Here is a 23,993-nt window from a genome sequence, read left to right on the forward strand (position 1 = left end):
TGTTCTTTTCTGCACTGCAAAGACATTTGTACGTTTCCATTAGATCTTTACTTTAGAGATGCTATGTTGATGGTACTCCCAATATTTAGGGACCACAGCCTGCTTGATTCAGGCCCAGTGTTAATGAATGAGCCAGTAGGTATAGATCAACTTTCAAATACTAAATCAAGTTTACAGAAGTATCAGTCAGAAAAGTACTCTCCAGCTTTTAAATCATGTAACTTAGTAGATGTGGAGTATTTCTGTTGCTTGAAGTGCATTGCTGCAGAGGTATACTCATTGCCTTTGTGGAATACATCTACCTTCATACTCGTTTTAAGTAGTCTAATCAGTTTTAAATGGACTGTTGCTCAAGAACAGGTTGTTATGAAAAATAGGCGAGGTAATTTGACAACTGAAAATGCCAAACTAAAGTTCTGATTTCCTTTCCTTATGCCTTCCAAATTAATTGTGAATTTGCCTTTTTTCTTTTTTTTAATTGTGATTATTAGATAGCAAACAATAAGGATGCATTGAGAAAGACTTGGAACCCCAAATTCACATTAAGAAGCCACTTTGATGGAATAAGAGGTCTGGCTTTTCATCCGGTTGAGCCAGTGTTAATAACAGCTTCAGAGGACCATACATTAAAAATGTGGAATTTACAAAAAACAGCCCCAGCAAAAAAGTAAGATTTTTTGTTTTGTTCCATTAAAACATTTTTATTTATAGAAATGGAGCTTCATCTGGGAGTTAACGGGAATTTTTTCTTCAATTTAAGAACAGGAAAACAAGCTCTTAGAGAATTATGGAGATTTTTAAAGAGCACCAGAAGAAATCTACACATGTTCATTGATGCATTTTATTTTTGAAAATGAAAACCAACATTTTTTGTATTTTCTGTGTAGATATCATTGCAAATTAATTTACTAGTGAAGATATTTGGATGCAGCCTTGTTAGTGTGGTTGCATCTGTATATAAATACACACGTGTACACTATATAAGCTTATATAGGCACACACATATATATATGCATGTATCTATGTACAGAATTAGGCATTGATGAGTTGTTGCTAGGTTTGCTTGTACAGTGTCTCTTTCATGTTGCTGTGGCCATGAGGAAACAAGCAAATTCTTAGCAGGGCTAACATATTGGGGGAGTAGTACATGATACCTTTCAGGAAGATTAGGCAAAGCCTCTGGTCTTCCTGAAGTCTGTGGTGACAAACCCCTGATTGGTAAAGACCTGAGCAGTAGTTAAAGTGATTTGTAACTGTGTTACAGCTTCGGTATAAAAGCAAAGTGTCATAAACCTCTTTCATCAGATAGGGAGTGGGAACACTTAATGATATATTCCAACTGATACTGATAACTCTCCACTCCTTTCCCACTATTGATGCACCTGCTGGTTTGATTGCTGTGTGAGAGATCTTGAACTCTCAACCTTGCAAGTCTTTAAATAAACAAATAAACAAAAATCCTATCATATTTTGAAAGAATGCAAATAATTACTAGATATAGAAAAAATCATGTTAGGAGAAGGAGTTTTGGGGGAGACTTCAAAAGAGTTAGCATTGATTTTAAGAATTTAGCACTTTTGGCAGATTTTTGTAAAGCATTGTGTAAGATTGTACACGTTAACATTTTCTTGTACTTCATTTAGGAGTGCTTCTCTTGATGTAGAGCCAATATATACCTTCAGAGCACATAAGTGAGTATTTGCTAAGAACATTATCGTATTTTCAGAAACAGAATATTTTTAAACAGAGACAGAATTTGTTAAAATTTCTACCATGTCAACTACTAGTGCTTCCAGTAGTGCTTTCATGTAGTGCTTCTAGTTCCCATGTTATGTAAAACACCTGCATATGTTCATTTCCTTTCTGCATAGATCTTTTTTTGTCTGACACTAAGTACAGCACAGTTTTTTAAAGAAAACCATAACAATTATACAGTTCAAATTCAACTAAGTTTTCTTTTCATCATTGTATCTCCTGACTTTTTGTTGGATATGTGCATACGTAGAATGAAGTTGTTCCCAGTGAATTAAAATCTACCGAATCATTTTCATGAAGAAGCCTGTAATTTTTTAAAAAGGAAAAAGTTACTTAAGTGAAATAACAAAGCCTGTAGTTTTAAAGTGTAAGACATTTCATATTTCATGTTCATAATGACTAAATTGTTCTGACCGTAGTTATGTTACCAAATATTGTGGAGGTTTTCTTGTAGGAAGTGTTGTAGCATATGATCTGAGAATGCAGAATTTCTGTTGCAAACAGTGCAGCAAATTTATTGCATTTTTTGTGGAAATTTGAGGATTCGATTGACATTGTTCATCACTTAATGAAAATGTTAATAGTCAACTTGTTGGGGGTTGGGGTTTCTTCCAGTGGACCAGTGCTTTGTGTGGTGATGAGCAGTAATGGCGAACAGTGTTATAGTGGGGGAACTGATGGCCTCATCCATGGCTGGAATACAACCAACCCAAACATCGACCCCTATGATTCTTATGGTACGTTGTCAGGCACACCAACAAATGATACATTTAGTGACATTAATGTTATGTGGCTAAAACAGTATAATAGGTAGGTAAAAATACTTCTTGGCAAATTTAAAAGAGAAAATTGAATGTTGGCTTCAATTAGTTTAAGTGAATTCTTGTTTTAATACTGATATTTGTTAATGAGAAGATGCAATGTGTCATTTTCATAAAAGTGCTTTCGTCTCTTCACAATTTTGACAAACAGCTGGGTTGAAAAAGTATAAGGTTAAACCAAATACTCGGCAAGTGCAGGAAATGTGTATTTTAATGTTCTTTTCTCTGACAAATCTCTGCGCAGTTGAGATAAAAAGAGGTTGTATAGTCTGAGACCAAAGTTGTTAATATTTTCCGTGAACTGATAAAAAGACCTAGTTCAGTAAGGTTTACCAGATCTGAATGGGTCTCAGCCTTGTGTCTGGCTTTTGAAACATTCTTCACTTCTCATAGCTTCAGATATGCTTGGCCTCGAAGTTGTATTTTGGAAAAAAAGATGAATATGCCATTAATGGCTGCTTGAGAGAGAATTATGAAATGAAAGTCTGTTTTCCAAACTTTGATACTGTCCTTTCTGCTTAAACTTTGATTTATTCCATTAGCTACAAACCAAATAGTATGTATGCTGATGAAATTAAAGCATCTTCATCCCAGAATAATTGTGACTATTATGTTGGTATGACCTGGTTGGGTTTTTTTTTTTTTTGTTTCGTTTTATGGACTAGCTTGTTGAGGCTGGTCTATAAGCACACAGACCAAGATACAAATATTGACTTAATGCAATCTTTGTTCTGAAATGTTTCATTTGTTTTTTGTTCACAGATCCTTCTGTTCTAAGAGGTGCTTTTGTAGGCCACACAGATGCAGTGTGGGGTCTGGTTTACAGTGGCACACACCAGCGTTTGTTGTCCTGTTCAGCAGACGGCACTATACGTTTATGGAAAACTACAGAAATTGCTCCAGCTCTCAATATATTTAACGATAATCAAGGTACAAAAAAGTGCCCTAACTTAAAGTTCATTACCACTATTCAGAATGCCATAATTTTGGCTATTGAGTAGAAATCTTTCCTGTCTACTTTCCATGTCTACTGTATTTTTTATCTTAATGAGTGTTTTTGTGGGGTAGTAAATTTGAGTCTCTTCTCCTTTGACACCAGCTAATGTTGATACCTACACACAGGAGGATGCACACATTTAAAAATTACTGCAGCTTATCTGCTGATATTACTAGATCCATGGAGTATAATGCACCTCCTCCATAACTGATATTCAGACTGAGCTTCCATTAGGCCTTTGCTTCTGGTTTGTCCAGAATAAAAATCCCTTATTGCAAGAGCAATTTGGAACAGTCAGTGCTCAGGCTCAGGGCAGTGTCCTAGCACCTTTCTAGGTGGGGTTCCTTGTGGCACTGACAAGGAAATAGAATTGCCAGATTGCAATTGATTTTCTAGTTTGTGCATTAAATAAAAAGCAATAATCTAGTCACCCTAAGTGCTGCTTATTGAAAAAAATAGGATTTAGTTAGGATTTAGTTGCTAAATCCTAAGTTGCTTAGGATTTAGTTGCTAAAATATGATGCACAGACCAAAATCCTGTTCTTTAGAGCCTAACTTCTTGGAGTTGCTGTTTCAGTAAATGCTCTAGAAGGAGTCACTTGACATTTTCTTAAGAACCATCTTACACCTAATGGTTCTAATGGTAACCCACAAACCAAGGCAGTTCTTTGGTTCTTCCGAAAAACTTCAAGGCAAAATAAACTTTGGCAGAACTGAACAGACTTTCTGAATTATGTTGTAAAGCTGATCAGATCTGTCATTATTTGTTAAAATAGACTGAGCAAAATAGAAACGTTTCATGCAGTTCAGTTCTGGCAAAACTGTGTTTCCAAAAGTCTGCAGGGTTCTGTCAGAATCGTAACTGCTTTGCTTCCAGCTTGCCTACCTCTCTACTTTGAAGATTTCCTGGAAGATTATTTTTTTTTTAATTTGTAGTTATTAAATTAATGAGGGGCAAATGGGAGAATAGTCTTGACTCACAGAATTAATCTATGGTTTTTTATATTCTAAACTGTGAATTAAAACTCAGACGTGAAATTCAAAGGTTCTTCTTTGAAACAGAATTTTGCCTATGGCTTATTAAAAACTTGAACAAACTCTCTAAAATATTCAGCAGTCATCTCTCAAATCCTTTAGATTAACCATGTGGGCTTACCAGGAAGCTGCAGGTAAGCAGGCATTGCAGTGATAGAAAAGGTCACTTCAAAACAGTACAGGTTTCATCTTCATGACAGTCTTTTTTGGCTTTACTGTGTTATCTATAGTTACTTAACATTTCTGAGCACACAGCGCATGCAAGATGTTTCTCCCATGAGCCTTGAGAGAGGTGACGATACTCCTGCATTATCTGGATCAGTGGACATTAGGTCACTTAACTTGGGTATCTCACTCTATACCTCTCTTCCTTCTCCTGACATCTGTTGGAACTGATGTTGTTCTTTCACATAGTTGGTAGAGACCAGTATGTTTGAGAGAAATTTTAAAGCTTATTTCTTATACCCAAGATCTGCTCATCTGACCTTCTGTCATGCTTAGGTAGCCACAGTGTGAAGACATCAGATTTGTGTATGTGTATATATATATATAGCATAATAGGCACAATGGAAAAAGTTTTGTGATATGAGCTGAAAAATGTATTTATGTAACTTTCCATGCTGTTAGTGTCAGCATATAAAATTTAGATCGGGAAAGTTTTTTGTTTTTTGTTTTTTTCTTTTTAAGTCTCTGAAGTTGTCCAGGTTAATAACAACTTGAAATTGTCTGTCTTGTAAATGATTTTACCACTTTGATATTATGTCCTTAAACTGGAGGTTTGGGTGAAAATTTGTCTCAGAGTTAAAGGAAGAAAAAGGATGGGGCGGGGGTGGGGGGGTGGGGGTTAGAGAGTGAAGGTTCTTATTGCCAGTAGATTTCTGTCTAGCCCCAGTTCCAGACAGAGCATCTTAGTAAAGAATATTGTTCATATGCATACCAGAAAAATAGGGTTAAAGAAGTGATCATTCAGGGCAATCTGTTTAGATTGATATATAGTATAGTTTTAAAAATGTAACATTTCCTTTCATAATCATGACCCTTTAAATGTCAAAATGCTTAGTGTTCTTTTCATTTTTTTTAACAGTTGAATCTTACAAAAATAATCTCTACATTATTTTCTAGAAATGGGAATCCCTTCATCAATAGATCTCGTGAGCAGTGACCCAAGCCTCATGGTAGCATCATTTAACACTGGACACACTAGCATTTTTAACATGGAGACACGACAACGAATTCTCACCTTGGAGTCTGGAGTAGATACTAGTATGTATCCAAAAAAAAATACTGCTTAAGATCAGATCAGATGGTATTAATGGTCTTTTCAGTGTTTCCAAGCAATTAGTCAGATAACTTATGATATGTTATTATTTGTCAGATAACAAGTTATGATAACTTGAAACATGAATTATGTTAAATGCTGTGTTTTAAGGTGTAGTAATAAATTGCTATCACTATATCTGAGCACGTGGGCATTTCAGTAGCAGAAGAGTGAATACAATTTTGAAAGAAGGTAGAAGAAACAACTGCAGACACTCTAAATTATCCTTCAAGAAATAGTGACAGAAGGAAAAGCATAGATTTCCCAGGCTTCTTTAATAGAGCCCAGTGATATTTTCAGCTTCAGGATTTTCTGTTCTCTCTTCAGTCCAAAATTGCAAGACAGAGGTAATACCAGGCAAATCTAAAGTTGAATTTATTAAAAATTTGGGAGCGTGTGGGGGACTTCCTTTATATTTTTTGTCAGAGCTATCACTTTTCTAAGTTTTATATAAACTTCCGACTCATTTGCAGTTGGTCTTTGTTTGAAGTTTTCTCCATAGGAGATGAACAGAACTCCAGTGAAAGAGTATTCACAAAGTCCTACATAATGCTTTGGATTATGGCAGTGGCCAATATCAGATGCTCTGGAGGAAACTGTAGTTAGCCTGCTATCAATAAATTATTTTATCCTGGCATTAGGAAAGGGACCAGAATGAGCTGAAGCCTGAAGTTTCATATTCAGGCCAAAATGGTAAACTGATAACAACATAAATGTTCAGTCCTTCTTAAAATTTTGATAACTTTTTTTCACCTAAAAGTTTTATGTCAGTGAATTCTACTGTCCAATTATATTTTTATAAGGGAGTAGGCCCTTCTTGTTAGCTTTGCTTGTCTGTTTTAAAAGTAGTTGAACAACTCTGTCATTTTATAACAGGGAACAGAATATCCCATCTCCCTTCTTTGCGTTATTACTTTTTTTTGTAGTCCAGTATCTTTTGTTTCTGTCTGAAAAAAATAGTCCTAAATCACCTACCTCTATTCAGTGGAAGTTTTCTTCTTGCCATTTCTTTTCACTTCCTCCTCATTACTGTTATTTAGGAATATTCCTTTTTAAAAAGGAAGACCATGGTATAACCAGCAGTCTCTGTTTAGTGTTTTTAGTTACATAACGGTACTATAAAACTTAGGTATATTAAAAAAAAAAAATCTTATACAAGAACTAGTCAAGAGGAGAATGAATCACCTGAAATGCCCTACCACCACCACGTAGGGACTCTACTGTTCAGTGGGGGCCTCATTCCGTTTGGCATTTTAAAACTGAGGAAAACTGGCTGTGATGCAGCCTCATGCTTTTAGTACTTCTAGGGGTGTTTACTAATAAGAATGTTTTTGGCTCAGTTAACACTTGATAATTCTTAAGTGTCCTGTGGACGCTGACACATTTTGTAGGTTCAGATCCTATAGTGGTCTTTTATTTTGTTTGTTTGTAAGATTTTGATCAGCTGACCTGAGTGTTCTTGGCAGCAGGTTAACTGGATACAGTCAACTCCTCCATGAAAAAACATAACTGTGTTTTGTTAATTTGTGGAGTGGCTGTGTTTTGCCTGGTAGTCTGTCCCTCTTTAAGACCACTCTTCCAGTAGTCTGTGTGTCACATCAGTGCCTAGGTTTCTAATCAAAAAATGAACTACCAAAATATCTTTCTTTCCTATAATTTCCTAGTTTCTGTGTGTGTGTGCGTGTGTATAAATATGAAATAATGATGTTTCAAGATTCTTGAATGCTAGGAAGCTGACTCTCATGAATAGCTGAGTATGCTTTTCTTCAATGAGAATTTTAATCAGTGTGTATCAAATGATGGTAGATGAGTATTGTTCTGTGATTGTGAGAGCAAGGGATCCTGTTTGCTTTGAAACATACAGTGTATGATGTTATTTTTTCCTGTACTGCCTGTATGCTATGGAAAAAGTTTAGCTGGACAAGAGGAGGAATGTGGAGGTGGGGAATGCAAAAATTGTATTTTCATTCATTTCTTGGTTCCCTGTTCTTACCTGATGCGCCCATCTAAAACTGTAGCAAAAAATTAGACCGTACCTATTTGTATTTACACTCATTTGTAAGGTTAGTTTATGCCTCTGTGTGTGCGTAATTTGGAAAGTATTTTAGAGTAAAACAGGTTATGTAAGGTTTTCGGTTGTTTCCATCACGTTAGGGAAAAAATTGTATTGCAGATAAGATTGATTACGTATTTATTTCTTAGTAGCAATCTTTCAAAGCACTTAGCAATTTACATGTGTTGATATGTATGTTTTTTTTTTCTTAGCAGTCAGCTCCTCCTGTCAGATAAATAGAGTCATCAGTCATCCAACTCTTCCAATTAGTATCACAGCTCACGAAGACAGACACATCAAATTCTATGACAACAATACAGGTATGCATATTTTTGGCAGGACTTAGTCATAGTAGTTGTAGGACATAACAAAAATTTCATTATGATTAATATTATTCAAACAAATGCTGAGGGATACGAAGAATTAAATATTCTCTGAAAAAGAAATTGTCTTTTCATTGGTAGAGCCCCAAAATTGCCAGTCTATATAAAAATGTATTGGGTAATTAGCATGAAAGGAAGCTTCTTTTTAGTTTGCATGTCCTTATGTTCGTTGTGTGTGTCTGAACTATTTCGATTTGAGGGCAGGAAGCTTGGGCAGTTCCTTAGTTCTTTAAAGACTTCTGCTTGATGGATTGGAGGTAGAAGTTCCCTTGCAGGGCATCATTCTCAATTTGATATACTGTATTTCTCCATATCTCTTCTGCAGAAACAGCTGGACACTTGCAGTGTGTTTTCTAATTTGTAGTGAGAGTTGCACTAAGATGTGTAATTAAAAATGCTGTGATTTTAAAGGAATTTTTGGTAGGAATAGTAGTATTAAATTGTTATTCTTACTGTGAATCTTGTGAATTGTTATTCTGACTGTGATAATCTTCAGCCCATGACTTCTCTGCTTCCAGGTCACACTGCCCTAAAAGTTAAAGTGAGATCTTTCAGTATTTTTGTTGATTTTAAGTTAGCTACTCCCCCCATGTGTGTTAAATAAAAAGAGGTCAAAGCACCCAAGGGAAGCTGAGAAAAAAGCTGAAAATAGATTATTTGTTCAATTATATAGTTCTGTAATTTATTGTAGAGGAAACACTGAGTTTTTCATATTATTTTTTATTTTCAGCAGCTTAAAAAATACGTTTGACCCATGATTTCTTATTTTTCACATCAAATCATTACTATAATTATAATAAGCTGTAATAGAACATTAATTCTCTCTGGTTTGATTAAAATTATCCCATCTTCTTATTTAGTTTATTTCACTGTTTATCACTATACTCAGTCCCTGTCCTCCTTCCAAGTCAAAATCTTACTGCTAGACTCACTTAAGTCACCTCATGTGCAGATACTTAACGTGCACAGTGATTGTAGCGTCAAGGTGGTTTTGCCCATACAAAACGAAGGGCTAACAGAGTTTGTGGTATTGGTTTTGCATCTTTCCTGAGACTGTAAACATTAAAAGAATGGTGGCTTCATATTTTTTCCTGATTCAATCATGGGAGAAAATTAATGTATTATTAAACAGACTGTGTTTAAGCAGTGAATACAGGTATCAGTGAATTGCAGAAAAATAACCTAAATCTTTTCTTTCAAAGGAAAACTGATCCACTCCATGGTAGCTCACTTAGATGCGGTTACAAGTTTAGCTGTTGATCCTAATGGCTTGTACTTGATGTCCGGCAGTAAGTACATGAAATTTCATTTTCCTTTTCTCACAGTGGTGGCAAACATGAGAATTATAAAGAAAACCATTTCCCCTTTCTTTAGGTCATGACTGTTCAATTCGCTTATGGAATCTTGAAAGCAAGACCTGCATCCAAGAATTCACTGCTCATCGCAAAAAATTTGATGAGTCCATTCATGATGTGGCATTCCACCCATCCAAATGTTATATTGCCAGTGCAGGAGCAGATGCCCTTGCGAAAGTGTTTGTATGACAGAGAGCTTCCATTTCAACTCTAGCTTTGTATATATTTAACCAGCTGCACAAAAGAGAAGAGGCGGGCATGAGTCTTCTTATCCTGCCCTATAATTCAGAGAATGTTTGTAAGTGTTTAGTTTTTGCAGGGTGCTGTTTTCTAAATTGAAGTTTGTTCTGGTTTCTGTGAGCTCAGCTGGTGCTGAGAGCTTGGAAACTCTCAGTTTCAAATAGTTCAAAAAAAAAATAAAAAGGCGCTTTTATTTCAGAGGGTGTGAATTTTCGTCCAGGCAGGCCTTGGGTGAAACTAGGTCTATGTATTCTCTATTAATAAAATTGAGTACTGGAAAGAAGGGGTTTAATTGCTTCAGGGAGAGGGAAAAGAGGGAAACTTTCTGGGATGCTTCTCACTGAGGAATCATGATGTACTTAAAAATCAAATCACCTGGAAAAAGTGTCAGTTCACATGCTCATTACTGTGTCTTGTGAGAGGCAATTTGTCATCCCTTTGGTATTACTAAGCAGATTGTCTTCAGAGAGCGGTAGCTGATGCTTAATCTCAGCCACTTGGCTGCTAGCTTAAGATAAATATGGTTAAAGGAAAGCAAGTTACTAACATAAATTGAAATACAGTAAAGTTTTATTAAATCTTCTGTGTTATACAGCAAATATTTAGTTTGCAAAAAAATTTATATAATTTTTTTAAAGACTGCATTAGTGTGTGGCTAGAAGCTGAGCCTTTAGTCCCAATTAACAACAGACTGAAGCAGTCTGTATATACTGTAGTAGCAGATTAACTTATTCAGATTTATAATGCTGTTTATTCTTGGAGACCTGGCACAAGAAATTATCATAAGATTTCCCAAAGAAACTCTTTTACAATATAACTATCAAATGTTCATCTCCTTCTGTTCCTGCTTAAAAAAAAAAAAAAAAGGTATCGTTCTGGGCATTGTGGTACCATGAAATGTTTAAATACTTTTGAAGATTAAACCTATGCCTGCTGCTTTGTGTGAGTCCTGGTAGTGTAATAGTTGCCTACACAAAGTCAGTCTGAAAGATTCTGCCACTTCTAGAGGTATTTCCATACTTCAGCATTTGTGGAACTTCTCAACATGTCCACTTCACTGGGTATATTATGCCATTAATTAGGTTACCTGAAAAATGAGTGCTTTTTTAAGTTATTCAACGGATGTGCTTCTCTGTTGATACAAGTCGCAAATAACTTTTAAAACAATATTTTAGTGATTTTATCCATTCTTAAAGGAAAGTGAGTGGATTCTTTTCCGTGTCATCATGAGAGTTTTTACTACTCTTCAGTCTGAAGCTGGCGTTTTCCTCAGAAGGAAGGGCAGAATTGATGCTGGAGATTATTTCTGGTGCTGATGTGAGTAGGAAAGAACCCAATCCATGCAACTCTTTCATATACCAGCCTGAGGTTAAGACTGGAAACTGATAAAAATCTTTACCTTTAAACTGACACTTTTTAAGAGGGAATCATTGAAAGATACCAACATAGGGTTTGACCATGTTGTTTTTAGTGTGATATTTGGAGATGGGACCACATTTGAAGCTGAACTCAGAGTTTAGATTAACTGTATTATTTAGAATAAAAGATTGACCTGTGCTGTTTGAGCCTGCAACACGTTACTGCTAAAATATCCTGGAATACCTTTTGTTGCTCAGAATATTCAGATATGTCACTTCATGATATTGATATGCAATATATTTCCATAGATAAGATTAGAACTTTTACCATGAAACAGATGACTACAATAGTAAATCAGATTATTTAGTTTTTATAAAGTGTGTTGGTTATAATGAAAAGGGGGAAACTTGGCTGCAAAACTGAGCGTTCAACTTCGTGAGAGTTCTGTGTACTTGACTCATATTCTTTCAGTGTCATTATTTTATTTCTTTTTGGAGAGGAAATTACAAAGATTTATTTGAAAAATTCTAAAAGCTATGTATATTATATATGTGTATATATATTGTAAACATGTATTAAATGTCTAGTAAGGGAAGACTCCATGGGTGCATTTTAATGTTTTAGTATTAAGAGTTCTCTTGAGTTTGTGTATACAGAGGATAATGGCGTGAGTATGAAATGAATGTTGTGCTTTTGCTTCCACAATACAATATGTAGTTAGAGTTGTTTAAATTGCTGTACATAAAACTAATAGGCCAGCATGCTTGTTTTTAAAAACTGTCATTTTGATTACAATTGGAATGTAAGAAGTGGCTGTTCAAATGTGAATCGGAAGATGTTTCCTTCTCACTATTGAGCTCTTGCTCAAACTGAAAAGTGTTTTTTTTAAAGCTGGCAATAGCTAGAGGATGAGGTGCCTTTAAAAAACAAAACAAAACAAATGTAGCCTTACAAAGAGGTTGTGGAGTATATATATTTTTGTGCTGGTCTTCATAATTGGTGTCAATGTCTTTTTACTGTACTTGGTCACATACTTGTAGGACTGTGGGGTATTGTGCATGAGCCTGCCAGATCTTCTGAACATCATCATAGGAGTTAGGGATGAAAAAATTATTTAGGTTATCTAGTCCATCTGTTTGCTAAAGCAGGATTGTAGACTTGTGCATTTTAATATTGTCTTGGCCAGTGAGGTTTTGTATATGTTCTAAATGATTAGGCTTCCTTTGGAAGATTATTTCAATGATTGCTTCTCACTGACAGGAGGAATTATGTGATGTTTAGCAGTTCTTTTTGTAACGTCATGCCAGTATTCCAAGCCATGTTTTGTGCCATTTTAAATATTTCTAATCACTTTTGTAATTTGGAACCTGCAGTATGCAGTAGTTTCTAGCTGTATATTTCCATTTCTTTCCACTTTTTTCAAGCTATTTTTCAGTCTGCTCTTTTTATACAACTCTTCTTTTGTTTTCAGCTTTTTAGCTCATTTCTCCATGTCTTGGTGCCCACAACACCATTGCATATGCAATGAGTTGTTGGACTTAGTCTGGAGGTGATCTGGTAAATGTGGTTTGTCCGTGTCCTCCCCCCCAGCCCGAAACACAGTGCTTTTGTGTAGGAAGTCCAAACTTCTTGATCTGGTGTCTCACAAACCCAAATCTTAGTGCTGACAAAATAAGAATTTTTATATATATAACTAAGCATTGCTGCTTCTCATGTTTCTCCCTCACTTTCAGTATGTCTTTATGATTCTTTTACAGCTAGATACTTAACTTCTGTTTCACGATTAACCTGTTTTTGTAAGCTTTGAACTTCTGATTTCTGAGTGCACTATTTTTTTTTCATTTTACGTGCAGCTCTTTCTGGTTCAATCTAATTGGTAACTTTAATGAATGTGATACGTGCATCTAAAAATGTAAATGAGACTGGACCTAATGCTTATTCTTGAAAAAAGCATTTTTGTGCAACTCTGTATATTGCATTTTACCATTATGTTTTTTCCTGTATGCAGTCTACATGGTACATTTTTTTTAATGGTTAACTCATAGAATTTTTTAGTGTATATTAGCCTATGCTACTGATTTTGGTTTTACTAACTAATTTAATGGGAGAATTTGCAATTCTTTCATACATTGAAAATTGTTCCACTAGGTTTTTTAAGTCCTATCATTTTTATTTAGGATTTACTTCACTGTGCTGTATGCTTTCACATTTGATTTGGTTACCAAAACCCTTGCACAAAATGATATGGAATAGCCTGGAAGAAGCTCTAGATATAATTCTACTGTGGAATACATTTTCCTCACTCCTATAAAATCCTCGTGCTTGCTTTTTATTGTGCCTCAATGACAAAAGTGTTTTGACACACCAACTAAAAGATTTAGCTTACTAGTTACAAGAAAATCACCTCATGATTATTTTCAGATCTCATTCATCTTTATTTTGATTTAAAAACAAACGAACAAAACAAAGCTTCTTTACCAAGAAGTCTGGACAACTACATGCTATATAGTGTGGGTTATTTTCTAGTCTGAATTCAAATAACATTATGTTATAGCAGTCCCATACGTGATGTGTTCGAGTAAAAGTGTGATGTTCACCATACAGCTTTGTGATTGGGCTGTGCAGCACCATTTTGCAGCTGTGAATTTAAATTAAACAGAAGCTTGTCCTTCTGAATAAATGTGAAACAGATAAAGGACTTAGTTACACCACCTTTTGCAGTACACCTGTTTGTTAAAACACAAGGACGGAGGTGAGGGAAGGGGACACATCTGAAATCAGTGTCATTTTGGGGAACAGTACTTTCCATAAACTGATGTGTCAGAGCAGCAGTGTTTTGCTGTCAGAAGTGTTAGTCCATCCCACAGGAGACAAGAAATTAAAAAGCAGGCATAACCATCTGATAAGCAAGTTTTCTGAATGCCTCTCAAGATGTGTGTTTGAAAGCGTTTTCAGACTGTGGTTCGGCAGCATCTTTCCAGACTGTTCTGGGGAGCCTACTTGACTGTGAAGCATTCAATACAAATTATATCTAGTAAATCTAGTGAAACCTGGTAAAGTAGGCTGAGTTATGGAAGAAAATGCAATTACTGTGTTTGTGCCTGTACAGGACTGCTCTAGAACAGTCTTTGCAGAAACATCAGACTTGCAATCTAACGTGATAATTTCTGCAGCATGAGAGTTCCTGCAAATGAGATTATTCATATTTTTACTTTGAAGATCTGTAGGCAGTGGTCATTTGGATCGTGCTGAGCAGTGAGGGAAGCAGGGAGGCTGTTTGCTGAGCTCTGGAAGGTTAAGCAAGTTAAGTGGCCAGAACCAACGTGCCCTCCATGGAACTTGTGTCATCTCAGCAGAATTAGGCTGGGAAGCAGTGCAGATTTAGCCTGATGGTATCACAGGGAGCAAAGGAAAACCCTTTAAATATAGAGCGGCAAGTTAGCGAGGTTTTCCCGTAATGATTCTTCAGATCTATTCACTTGTCCATTGGTTGCAGGTTGTATGAAGGACAAATTCTAGTGTATGTTCAGATTCCAAATTACGCCCTTTTGTGTCAAAGGTGGATTTTCAAATTTCAAACTATGTCACTTTAGACAAGGTGACCCATTTGCATATGTTGCTAAATATTGCTTTGTCATCTTGATTTTACTTTCTCGTATAAATGAATAAGACCAACGGTTCCAGGTGATTTGTGACTTGCTTAGCCTGCGTGTCTTTTCAGCTTTCTTGCGGGTGAGCTGGAATTCTGATAAGCTTCATGGAAACTACTGTGAAAAGATACTGCTGCTTATAATACAGCGTTTAAAAACATTCTGAAAATTGTGGCTGTATGGTGAAAATTGTCTTGGCCTACACAGTGAAAAACAAAGATCAGAATATAATAGTGAAATGTTCACATATGGTAAATTGGTTTGTATAAAATGTTGCAGTCTGACACAGTCACTGATTTTTTTTTTTTTTGGACATCTGCTGCTGGTGAGCATCATAGTGGTGTTAAGTTGAGATGTTAGTACTGAGTGACAGAGAGGAAACAAAGATTTTTCTGAAAAACCTGTTCTCCCCCCCCCCCCCCCCCTGCCCAAATCTGACAAATGTTTCAGGAATCTTCCTTTTTCCATAAGGACATGGAGGCGTTGAGAATGTTCTATCTAAATCCGGCAGTATCTTTAGTTGAAGATGTTACAATTGGTGAACTGTGTTGGCTGCTTCATCAGTTTAGAGAACAGTTACTGAAACTAATGGCCCGTGAACTGCTAGGCAAAACCTCTGCAATGTTTCTGCTGAGCCACAGTGAAACTGATGAAAACCAAGTCATAGGCAGTGTTTAATCCATCACATTAAAGATGGATTGACTGACAAAAAGTAATGCACATTTTGAAAGATAGCCTTAGGCCCAACAGAGTGAATGAACAAATGTGGCGAGTAGGGGGGACTCAAATGACCTGTGTGTAAATAGCTTTTGCTCAGACAAGTGCTCTTGTTCAGCAGGTGGGACTAATCCCGGGAGGGAAGCTCCTGGTAAATGGGACATTTAAAATGATGCCTCTGCCTGTGCTTATATATATATATACATATGTATGTGTGTGTGTATATGGGTGTGTGTGTATATATATATATATATATACACACACCAGTTGTGCAGGTTATCATTCTTCTGAATTCTGATTTTTAATCTTCCCACTTGAATCTTTCTTTAGGCTATATTTTTCTTGGAATCTTAAAATCCCATCTGCAGTAGACTCTCATTGCAAGGTATATTTCGTAAAGGACTATTGTGGTTTTTTTTTTTTCAGACTGTTTTTTGAAGGGTACTGGGGTTTGGGCTTTGGTCCTGCTCCTCCCACCACCAAAAGGCTGTTCTGTACCTCCTTATTCCCAGTTCATTTAAGTCTACTGAGTTCTCTCTTATCCCACCTGCTGATCTAATTTTGCTGCTCTGTTGTCAGTTGTGAAAACTTAGGAAGTACTGTACCATTTAGGGTTTCTGAGAATCTCAATTCCACTACAGAAGGTGTAATTCCAGTTCCATAGTACAATTCGTGGGTCTGAACAGGGTCATTGTCAAGAGAGATTTGTTGCTGGATGACGAAGTCTGAAGTATAGATGAACTAAAGTGGCATTCAGTAATACATGCACTTTAGCCCATCCTTGTTCCTGACTGAGTCGTGGTGTTGTGTGCTCCACTAACTTTGTGCAGTTTGTGCTGCCAAGCCACTCTGTGATGCTGGGAGGTCACCCCCATGTTCAAACCATGCCTGCACATGTGCTTTTGAAGCTGCTCAAAGCCTTGTGTGGACAATTCCTTCCGCTTGAATTGCAGCCCCCCCAAAACTGTTCCTTGCTATTTCACAGAAAGCCTTGGTCCCCACACCAGACTATTAGGCTGGAAAGCTGAGAAGATTTACGCAGCTGAATTTGTCCTGCTCTGCAAGGAAAGGGATAACTTGTCTCCAAGCCAAATATTTTCATTGCTTTGCATTACTTACAAAAGCAGCCAAAAACATTGTATAAGGGAAAAGCAATGGACTTCAAGCTACTATTTTTCCATTGAGAATTTATTTTTTTATTTTTCCTATCAATGAGATAGTGCTTTTTGAATGTAGATTGTTTTCAGATGTATGGCTCCTAGAGTTGTCTCCGTGCAGTCAGGCATCTACAAACATGCATAGGTTTTGAAAACTGTCTCGTATGTGAGCACTTCTTCTGGAAATGCGAAATGAGCATGTTTGCTAATAATTTCTTGTACCTTTATAGCCCAAACAGACTGAAAAGCAGTCTTGTGCTACATTTTCCTTGAATCATGCACCTGAAACTTACAGAAATCTGTGATAAGAAAAATATTGTTGCTGTAAGATTTTCTATTAATATTTGTCAGCACATACCTGCATTGTATTTCGTATAAATATCTTCAGTTGGTTTCTTTTAAAAGAAACTGTCAGGTTAAAAAATTTTAAAAAATAAAAAATAAAAATCAGGCAAATTTCTTTGCATTATGGAACTTTCACTAGTAAAATTGAAGTAATTTTCATTGTGATCACAGTTTGGATTGTTGTTGTTTACATTCAACTATTCCCCCTGCAAAACAAAAACCTGTTGAATTTAGTTACCTGACAGTTCTTTCAGAGAAGGTGCCACAGGTAGGAACCACTTAAATGTTAGTAATTCCGTTTGCTCCTCTTCTGTTCTAGGCCACTTCCATGACAGTTGATAGGAAAAGGCTACTGTGACTTATGTATGAACTCTTGCTTAAACAGCTAAAGGAAATTAAGATTCCCCTTCAGAATTGTGCTGAGGTTATGATTTTGCACGCCAGTTTTGAATGACTACTTTGAAACATTATTGGGCTTCAAGTGTCTTGCAGAGTGGTGAATCCAAATGAGAAATGCCTACTTGTTGAATAATAGTCTGCTTGTCAGTTTGTGTATGGCTCGGTACAAAGCTGTGTCAGAACTACAATACCACCAAACTACCTTGTTTAAATGCTACTGTTGTACAAAAGTGAATGTTTTTTTTTTTTTAAGTGAGAAATACTGTTTTCTAATTTGTGAAGAAAATGGTTTTCTTGGGAGTAAGGATCCAAAAAATTCACGTGTTTCAAAGATTTCAGAAAGGCTTCTTGTGGGAAACAAAAAAAATGAAAAAGTGATCATTCTCCAAAGATCAAAGACTTGATAAGCCTTTATAAGAAAAGGTATAAAAGTTTGCTATACATGAAAATGCTTCTTCAAACACTTAGTATTAAACTTTTACTAAAATTCAATATTTTAAAATCCTGGTTAAATATCTAAAATGACAAGATAGAAAATTCAGAGGGAGATTATTTTGAAATACACCACTATATTTTTGAGCTTCACAATTGCAGCCCTGAATTTTCTCCTTTTCACTGGAATTCATACTTCGTGAAACTTCTTGGATGGGTTCTATTTAAAGCTACATTCACTTGCCTGAATAATCCAGATAACTATTTTGTCCTTAAAATTGTATAGATCTGCATATGTTAGTGTGCCATTTAAAATGAGACCACGTTGAGGTAACCACGCAGGTATTTATATTGATATGACAGTAGTGAAGTGGGATAGCTGTATACTGTACCCGCGTTCTGTGCTGAGCAAAATCACATGGACTTCCAGAAATAAGCAATGGTTTTTAAGAGCAGCTTTATTTAATGTTACAGCAGCAAGTAAGTGTCATTTGTACCATATAATTATGTAAATTGGGTGCTAATAAATACTATTTTTCAACATTTTGTATTGTGTTCATAATTCTGTGTTTTTTCTCATAAAGTTTGTGCTCTTGGAGTATGTACCAGGAGGGAGAAGTACACACAGTCTAGCACAAGTAGTAGCCTTGGGTGTGGAGGCGCTTGAGGTGACTTCACGTGAACTTTTTGAACTGTGCCGAGGGTTAAGGGGCTGTCTCAATTTCTCTGTTCTCCATATGTCTTGTTTTTGTACTGTTCTGTTGCCTCGTCACTGTTGGCACCCTGCATCAGGCACGCAGTCCCTGCTGTCTGCCTCGGCTGAACATGCGTGCAGAGTGGGTATGGTACCGTTGCTCAGGAACTATCAGCCTCCCCTGATCACGGTGAAACGTGGTGCGCTTCCTGGGTAGAACATTTGTTTAAAATAAAAATAAGCGCATGGTTCTGCCCTTGGGGAGAGGATGAGAGAGAGCAAACCACACATCACAGATGGTAGCCGCGTTGCTACGGGAAAACGCTCAGAACGATGCTGCTGAGGGGGTGGTATGGGAACCTACACAGAACCGAGCAGAACAACTTGTCAGCAAGTCCGTCCTGTTGGGGTTTTTAAGATTGTAGGTGGGACAAAAGTTCTTGTCTCTTCTCTCTCCCCGGTAGGTAAAATAAGCCTTCTGCTTTAGTCCTACTCCTCTTCCCTCCTCAGAGGAAAATAGGGATTGTTGTATGAAATGATGGTACAAATGCATTCAGCCTGTGTTCTGCCTTCAGGGAAGGTCAACAGAAGATTCGTGAGGTAAGGAGAAAACAATGTAGGAGTTACCCTCCCACACAGGAGGCCTAAAGACTACCTTGAGGGATTTGAGACACTCAGTTACACAGATAACACTGTGATGTTTTTAATGTAGAGGTGCCTTAGCAAATGTAGGTTGATTGCTGTTGTCCAAGACTTCCTCAAATTGAGATGGTGGTGGAAAAGAAAATGGAACTGGCTTAATTTCTTTCCATTATGGTGGGCAAGGAAAAATAGCTAGAAGAAGGACAGAGAAGGTGACTTAGTTCAACCACAAAATAAATTATAGAATCATAGAATATCCTGAGTTGGAAGGAACCCATAAGGATCATCAAGTCCAACTCCTGGCACCGCACAGGTCTGCCCACAAGTTTAGACCGTGTGACTAAGTGCACGGTCCAATCTCTTCTTAAATTCAGACAGGCTCGGTGCAGTGACTACTTCCCTGGGGAGCCTGCTCCAGTGTGCAACCACCCTTTCGGTGAAGAACCTCTTCCTGATGTCCAGCCTAAACTTCCCCTGCCTCAGCTTAACACCATTCCCGTGGGTACTGTCACTGGTGATAACAGAGAATAGGTCACCTGCCTCTCCACTGCCCCTCGTGAGGAAGTTGTAGACTGCGATGAGGTCCCCCCTCAGCCTCCTCTTCTCCAGGCTGAACAGGCCCAGTGACCTCAGCCGCTCCTCATATGTCTTCCCCTCTAGGCCCTTCACCATCTTCATCGCCCTCCTCTGGACACTCTCCAACAGTTTAATGTCCTTTTGGTACTGTGGTGCCCAGAACTGCACACAGTACTCGAGGTGAGGCCGCACCAGCGCAGAGCAGAGCAGGACAATCACTTCCGCTGACCGACTAGCGATGCCGTGCTTGATGCACCCCAGGGTACGGTTGGCCCTCCTGGCTGCCAGGGCACACCGCTGGCTCATATTCAGCTTGCTGTCAACCGCAACCCCCAGATCCCTCTCTGCGGGGCTGCTCTCCAGCATCTTGTCGCCCAGTCTGTACGTATAGCCAGGGTTGCCCCGTCCCAGGTGCAGGACCCAGCACAAATTAAGTTATGTATAGTACAGAAAACATTCTTACTGTTTGGTATCTAGGTCACATTTCTCATATTTACTGCTTGCTTTGACTTGCCACCTCAGCGTGGGTAGGACCTGTGGAGCTGATGGGTAGGGTAGTAGAGCCATGAAGGAAGTTTAGGTTGGGTTGGGCCTGTCTGGATGTTTAACCCCAGAGTTTTTTCCTGGTTCCTGGCACCGTTACTTTATGTGCTGGAGAGTGGTGGTAGGAGGAGCAACCTGAGAAGCTGCCACAGGGAAAGTGTTTGCCCACAGAAGCAGCAGAGCAGCAGCAGCTGAGGAGCCGGAGGGTGCACATGACAGGCGATGCCTCTTGTGCACAGTGACAGCAGTGGTTTCAAGCATCCTACATCCAGACAAGCCTTGGTAAGACACTGCTGAGAAACAGGGTTGTTACCTCTGTCTGTTGAGATAACTGAACTGTGGTTGTTCACATAATGCAATGTGGGGAGTTGCTGCTGGAGTTTGAGGGAAAGGTGCTGCCCCCATGTCGAGCTCCCCCATGTCAGCGTCCATTTCCTGGTGCATGCTTTGCACTGTGACTGCTGAGCAGTGATAAGCCACCAGCCCAACTCCTGAGTGCCAAGATGCCCGTGTCCTAGAGAGAGGGTGATCAGACCTCCTTTTGGGTGTACATCCAGTGAGTAGTTGCTCTGGCTGCCTGCCTGCCTCTAGGCCCAACCCGTTGATGCCCTACTCTTTTGGATGCCTCAGCCAGGCTGCAGCTTCCACCCCAAAGGTCAGTACAGTCAGTACACGTTCTCACAGACTTAGTAAAAAGTACATGCAGTTTAAGGCCTTTCAAACCAGTAGACTCTGGTCCAAAGTCCAATTCCTCTGATCAGTAATTTGGTGGTCCTTCCTCTGCTAGCTCACTTCTAGGCTTTTTTTTTTTCCTTCAGCTGAGTATGTAAAAAAAAAAACAACAAAAAACAACACATTGAACCATGAAACACTTGGGTCTTTTTCCAGCCTTACTAGGTCTGCTAAAATCTTGTGAAAGCCTCAGCTGCGTTTCAGAAACTAACATGACATGGACCATATTTGAAACTTATTTTTTGAATTACATATGAGGCAACATACTTCGAATGCCTTTGGGACATTTTTATTGCAAAATATATAGCAACTTGTATTGAGAAGCTCAAAACAGCTTGTATATGTTACAAAAAGAAGCTCTGCTGCTTTCTCCAAATACACCCCATTCAAACATTTATGAAGCTGTATTATCATTTTTTAATATTATTTAGAGACTTCAGTAGATGTGATGAGTATTTTCATTGCTATGAAAGGTGAAGGGTTAAAAGAGAAGTGCGTTCTGTGCTTATCCACACTTGTGTTGAACACAGGTCGTATTCTGGCAGCTTCTGAGGATTACACTAGAGTTTACAGTGTTTATGGGTAGAGCATCTCAGGTTAAATGAGAGATGAAAAATTAATTTGAAGATCATCTCAAGAACTTAATAAAACTGCTTGTTGGCAACTGAGCATCATGGGTGTTCTGTGAACTTAAGACAAGCCATTTCAACAACAACAAACCCTGCTGTGCCCTTAATAAATGCTTGTGGTGGAAGATAGCTCTTCAGCTTTTCTGTGGGGAGTGTTTGAAAACTCACTGTTGTTGCTTTAAGCTTTTGGTAGAAGTTGAAATGTCTGTCCTAAAGAACACCTGTGGCTCCAGCTGTTCCTAATACCTTGGCCATCTGTGCTGTGCTTTTGGGGGAGCACAGGCACAGCCTTTGGGAGTGTCTGTGGAGGAGTGCCAGTCTCCTGTGCTGCAAGGGTACGGCCGGTATGGAAATTGATATGCAGTGGTAAGCTGTTGTATTAAAAATTAGGCTGCAGTCTTAAGAGTAGTTAGAAGTTAAGGCCTAGGCCTTCGGAGCTAGCCACAAATTAAACCCCAAGCAAATGAGTTTTCAGATGATAAATCTGGCATCTGAATTAAAGTCCCCAGTAAATCTGACGTATGTGTTTGTGTTCATCCAGCCCATGTAATACTCCTTGTTGGCAGAGAATTAACAGCAGAACAGTGGTGAGGGAAGTGGGTCTGAAGATGGGGCTATCAGGGCTGCTCCTCTATGTAACTCTCTATCCTTAATGGTTGGTTTTGTCAAGCCAAGAGGCTATTGCTGGAGAAGTGCTGCAGCACAGGTTAGTGTTAAAAACTGTGTGCAAATATCTTTTATGACTTTGCTTTGCTTTTGTTTTTTGGAAGCTGGCAATGACCTGGGTCTTCTGTGAAGGTAGCATTATCATATTGATAAAGTTCATTTAAAGCTAGAACTGAATATTTTTTTCTTAAAGAGGGAGATGTAAACTATCCCTGTGTAAAACCACTGCTTCATCCAGTATTGCTTTTGGTAGTAATGGTTGGAGCACCTCGTGAAAGGACCCTAGCCTGGCTTATGTTACCATGCTAGGGAGATCACGTAGAAGTGGCTGTCCGTGTTAATTTGAATTATGGTTACCTCACTGGTAATTTTTAAGCTGCTTCAGTTATATTTCCAAACAAAGATCTGAAAGATCATGTACATTTTGTTGACAGAAAGGAGTCTCCTTTGGCAACTTCAATTAGTTTTTTTACGTGAATAACAACATCCTGGGTCATGGTTATTTATTAAAACTGTAAAGGCTATTAAAAGTCAGGTTTGTGAGTAAGATGTGAAATTTGAGCTTTAATTTCTTCCAGTTTCCTGTTATTTCCACAAGCCTGATGTGGTGTTGCTTTGACTGCCATAAGGTGCATGAACATGCACATTTTTACTGGCACTGAAACATCATCCCTTTCCTTCCGTAACTTCTGCTTAAGGAATGTATTTTCTTAAATGACACTGGATGGAAACAACCAGCAACTGCTGCTTCCTAATTGCAGTGCAATCCTTTAGACCCTCTTAATGTGTCATTCCTCCTGTTGCTCGCCAGCAGTATGGCTACCTCTTCACGTAAGAAACAATTGTGAATTCTGAATAACTCAGGGCTGTAGAAAGTATGTTTTGAAATTAATCCGTAAAACAGAAGTCCACCCCAAATTCAGAAAAGAATCTTTAAATTTTAGAAATACTACTTTTCCCAGTGTATAATACAGAACTTTAAGATGCTTTCCTCTTAAATCCTTGTAATGGCTCTCAAATAATTATCCTCACACTAAAGACTGCTGTAAGATGTTCTAACTGTGCCGTAGTTTAATGATAGAGCAGTGGGGGTCTCAAACACCTTTCAGACAGTGTGCAGCCTAAACCCACAATTTTATCAAAGGAGCCTCTTTGCGTCTGCAGCTCTCCTGCTATGCAGCAGGTCTTGAGCTACATGGTGAAGTGAAGCCAGTGAGCTAAGGGGGTAAGGTTGTTATTTCTTTTATTTAACCACATTTTAATGCAGTGCTGTGGGAGATTAGATTCCAGCTCCTGTGTGTTGGCTGCTGTGTGGATCTGGAGCTTTACTGGGACCGCTAAATGGTTGCAGATCCCACAGCTTGACTCTGGCCTCTCGCTGGTTTTCCAGTCTCTGGGTTTGGATAAATCTCAATACTTGAATTTGCACTAGCTGAAGTTTAACTTCCCAGTTTGTGCCTGGGATTTCAGTCCTGACCTGTATGATGGGTGACAG

General features: G+C 38.1%; 1 protein-coding gene across 4 annotated transcripts in view; it reads left to right on the plus strand.

Annotated features, from left to right (window-relative positions):
* Window positions 1-18,562, plus strand: part of STRN (striatin) — a 69,584-nt gene extending 51,022 nt beyond the window's left edge. For 2 of the 4 annotated variants that reach the window (XM_080584745.1, XM_080584747.1), the window contains 8 exons: window positions 492-667; window positions 1,644-1,691; window positions 2,371-2,492; window positions 3,339-3,506; window positions 5,731-5,871; window positions 8,195-8,299; window positions 9,565-9,651; window positions 9,737-18,562. In XM_080584745.1, coding sequence (XP_080440871.1) covers window positions 492-667; window positions 1,644-1,691; window positions 2,371-2,492; window positions 3,339-3,506; window positions 5,731-5,871; window positions 8,195-8,299; window positions 9,565-9,651; window positions 9,737-9,906 — 1,017 coding nt within the window. In that variant the 3' untranslated portion in view covers window positions 9,907-18,562. Of the gene's footprint in view, window positions 1-491; window positions 668-1,643; window positions 1,692-2,370; window positions 2,493-3,338; window positions 3,507-5,730; window positions 5,872-8,191; window positions 8,300-9,564; window positions 9,652-9,736 lie in introns of all 4 variants that reach the window. The other 2 variants (XM_080584746.1, XM_080584748.1) reach the window with 1 other exon arrangement.
* The last annotated feature ends 5,431 nt before the right edge of the window (window positions 18,563-23,993 follow it).

This window comes from Anser brachyrhynchus, assembly GCF_964034855.1.
Source record: "Anser brachyrhynchus genome assembly, chromosome: 3".
Classification (NCBI taxonomy): Eukaryota; Metazoa; Chordata; class Aves; order Anseriformes; family Anatidae; genus Anser; species Anser brachyrhynchus.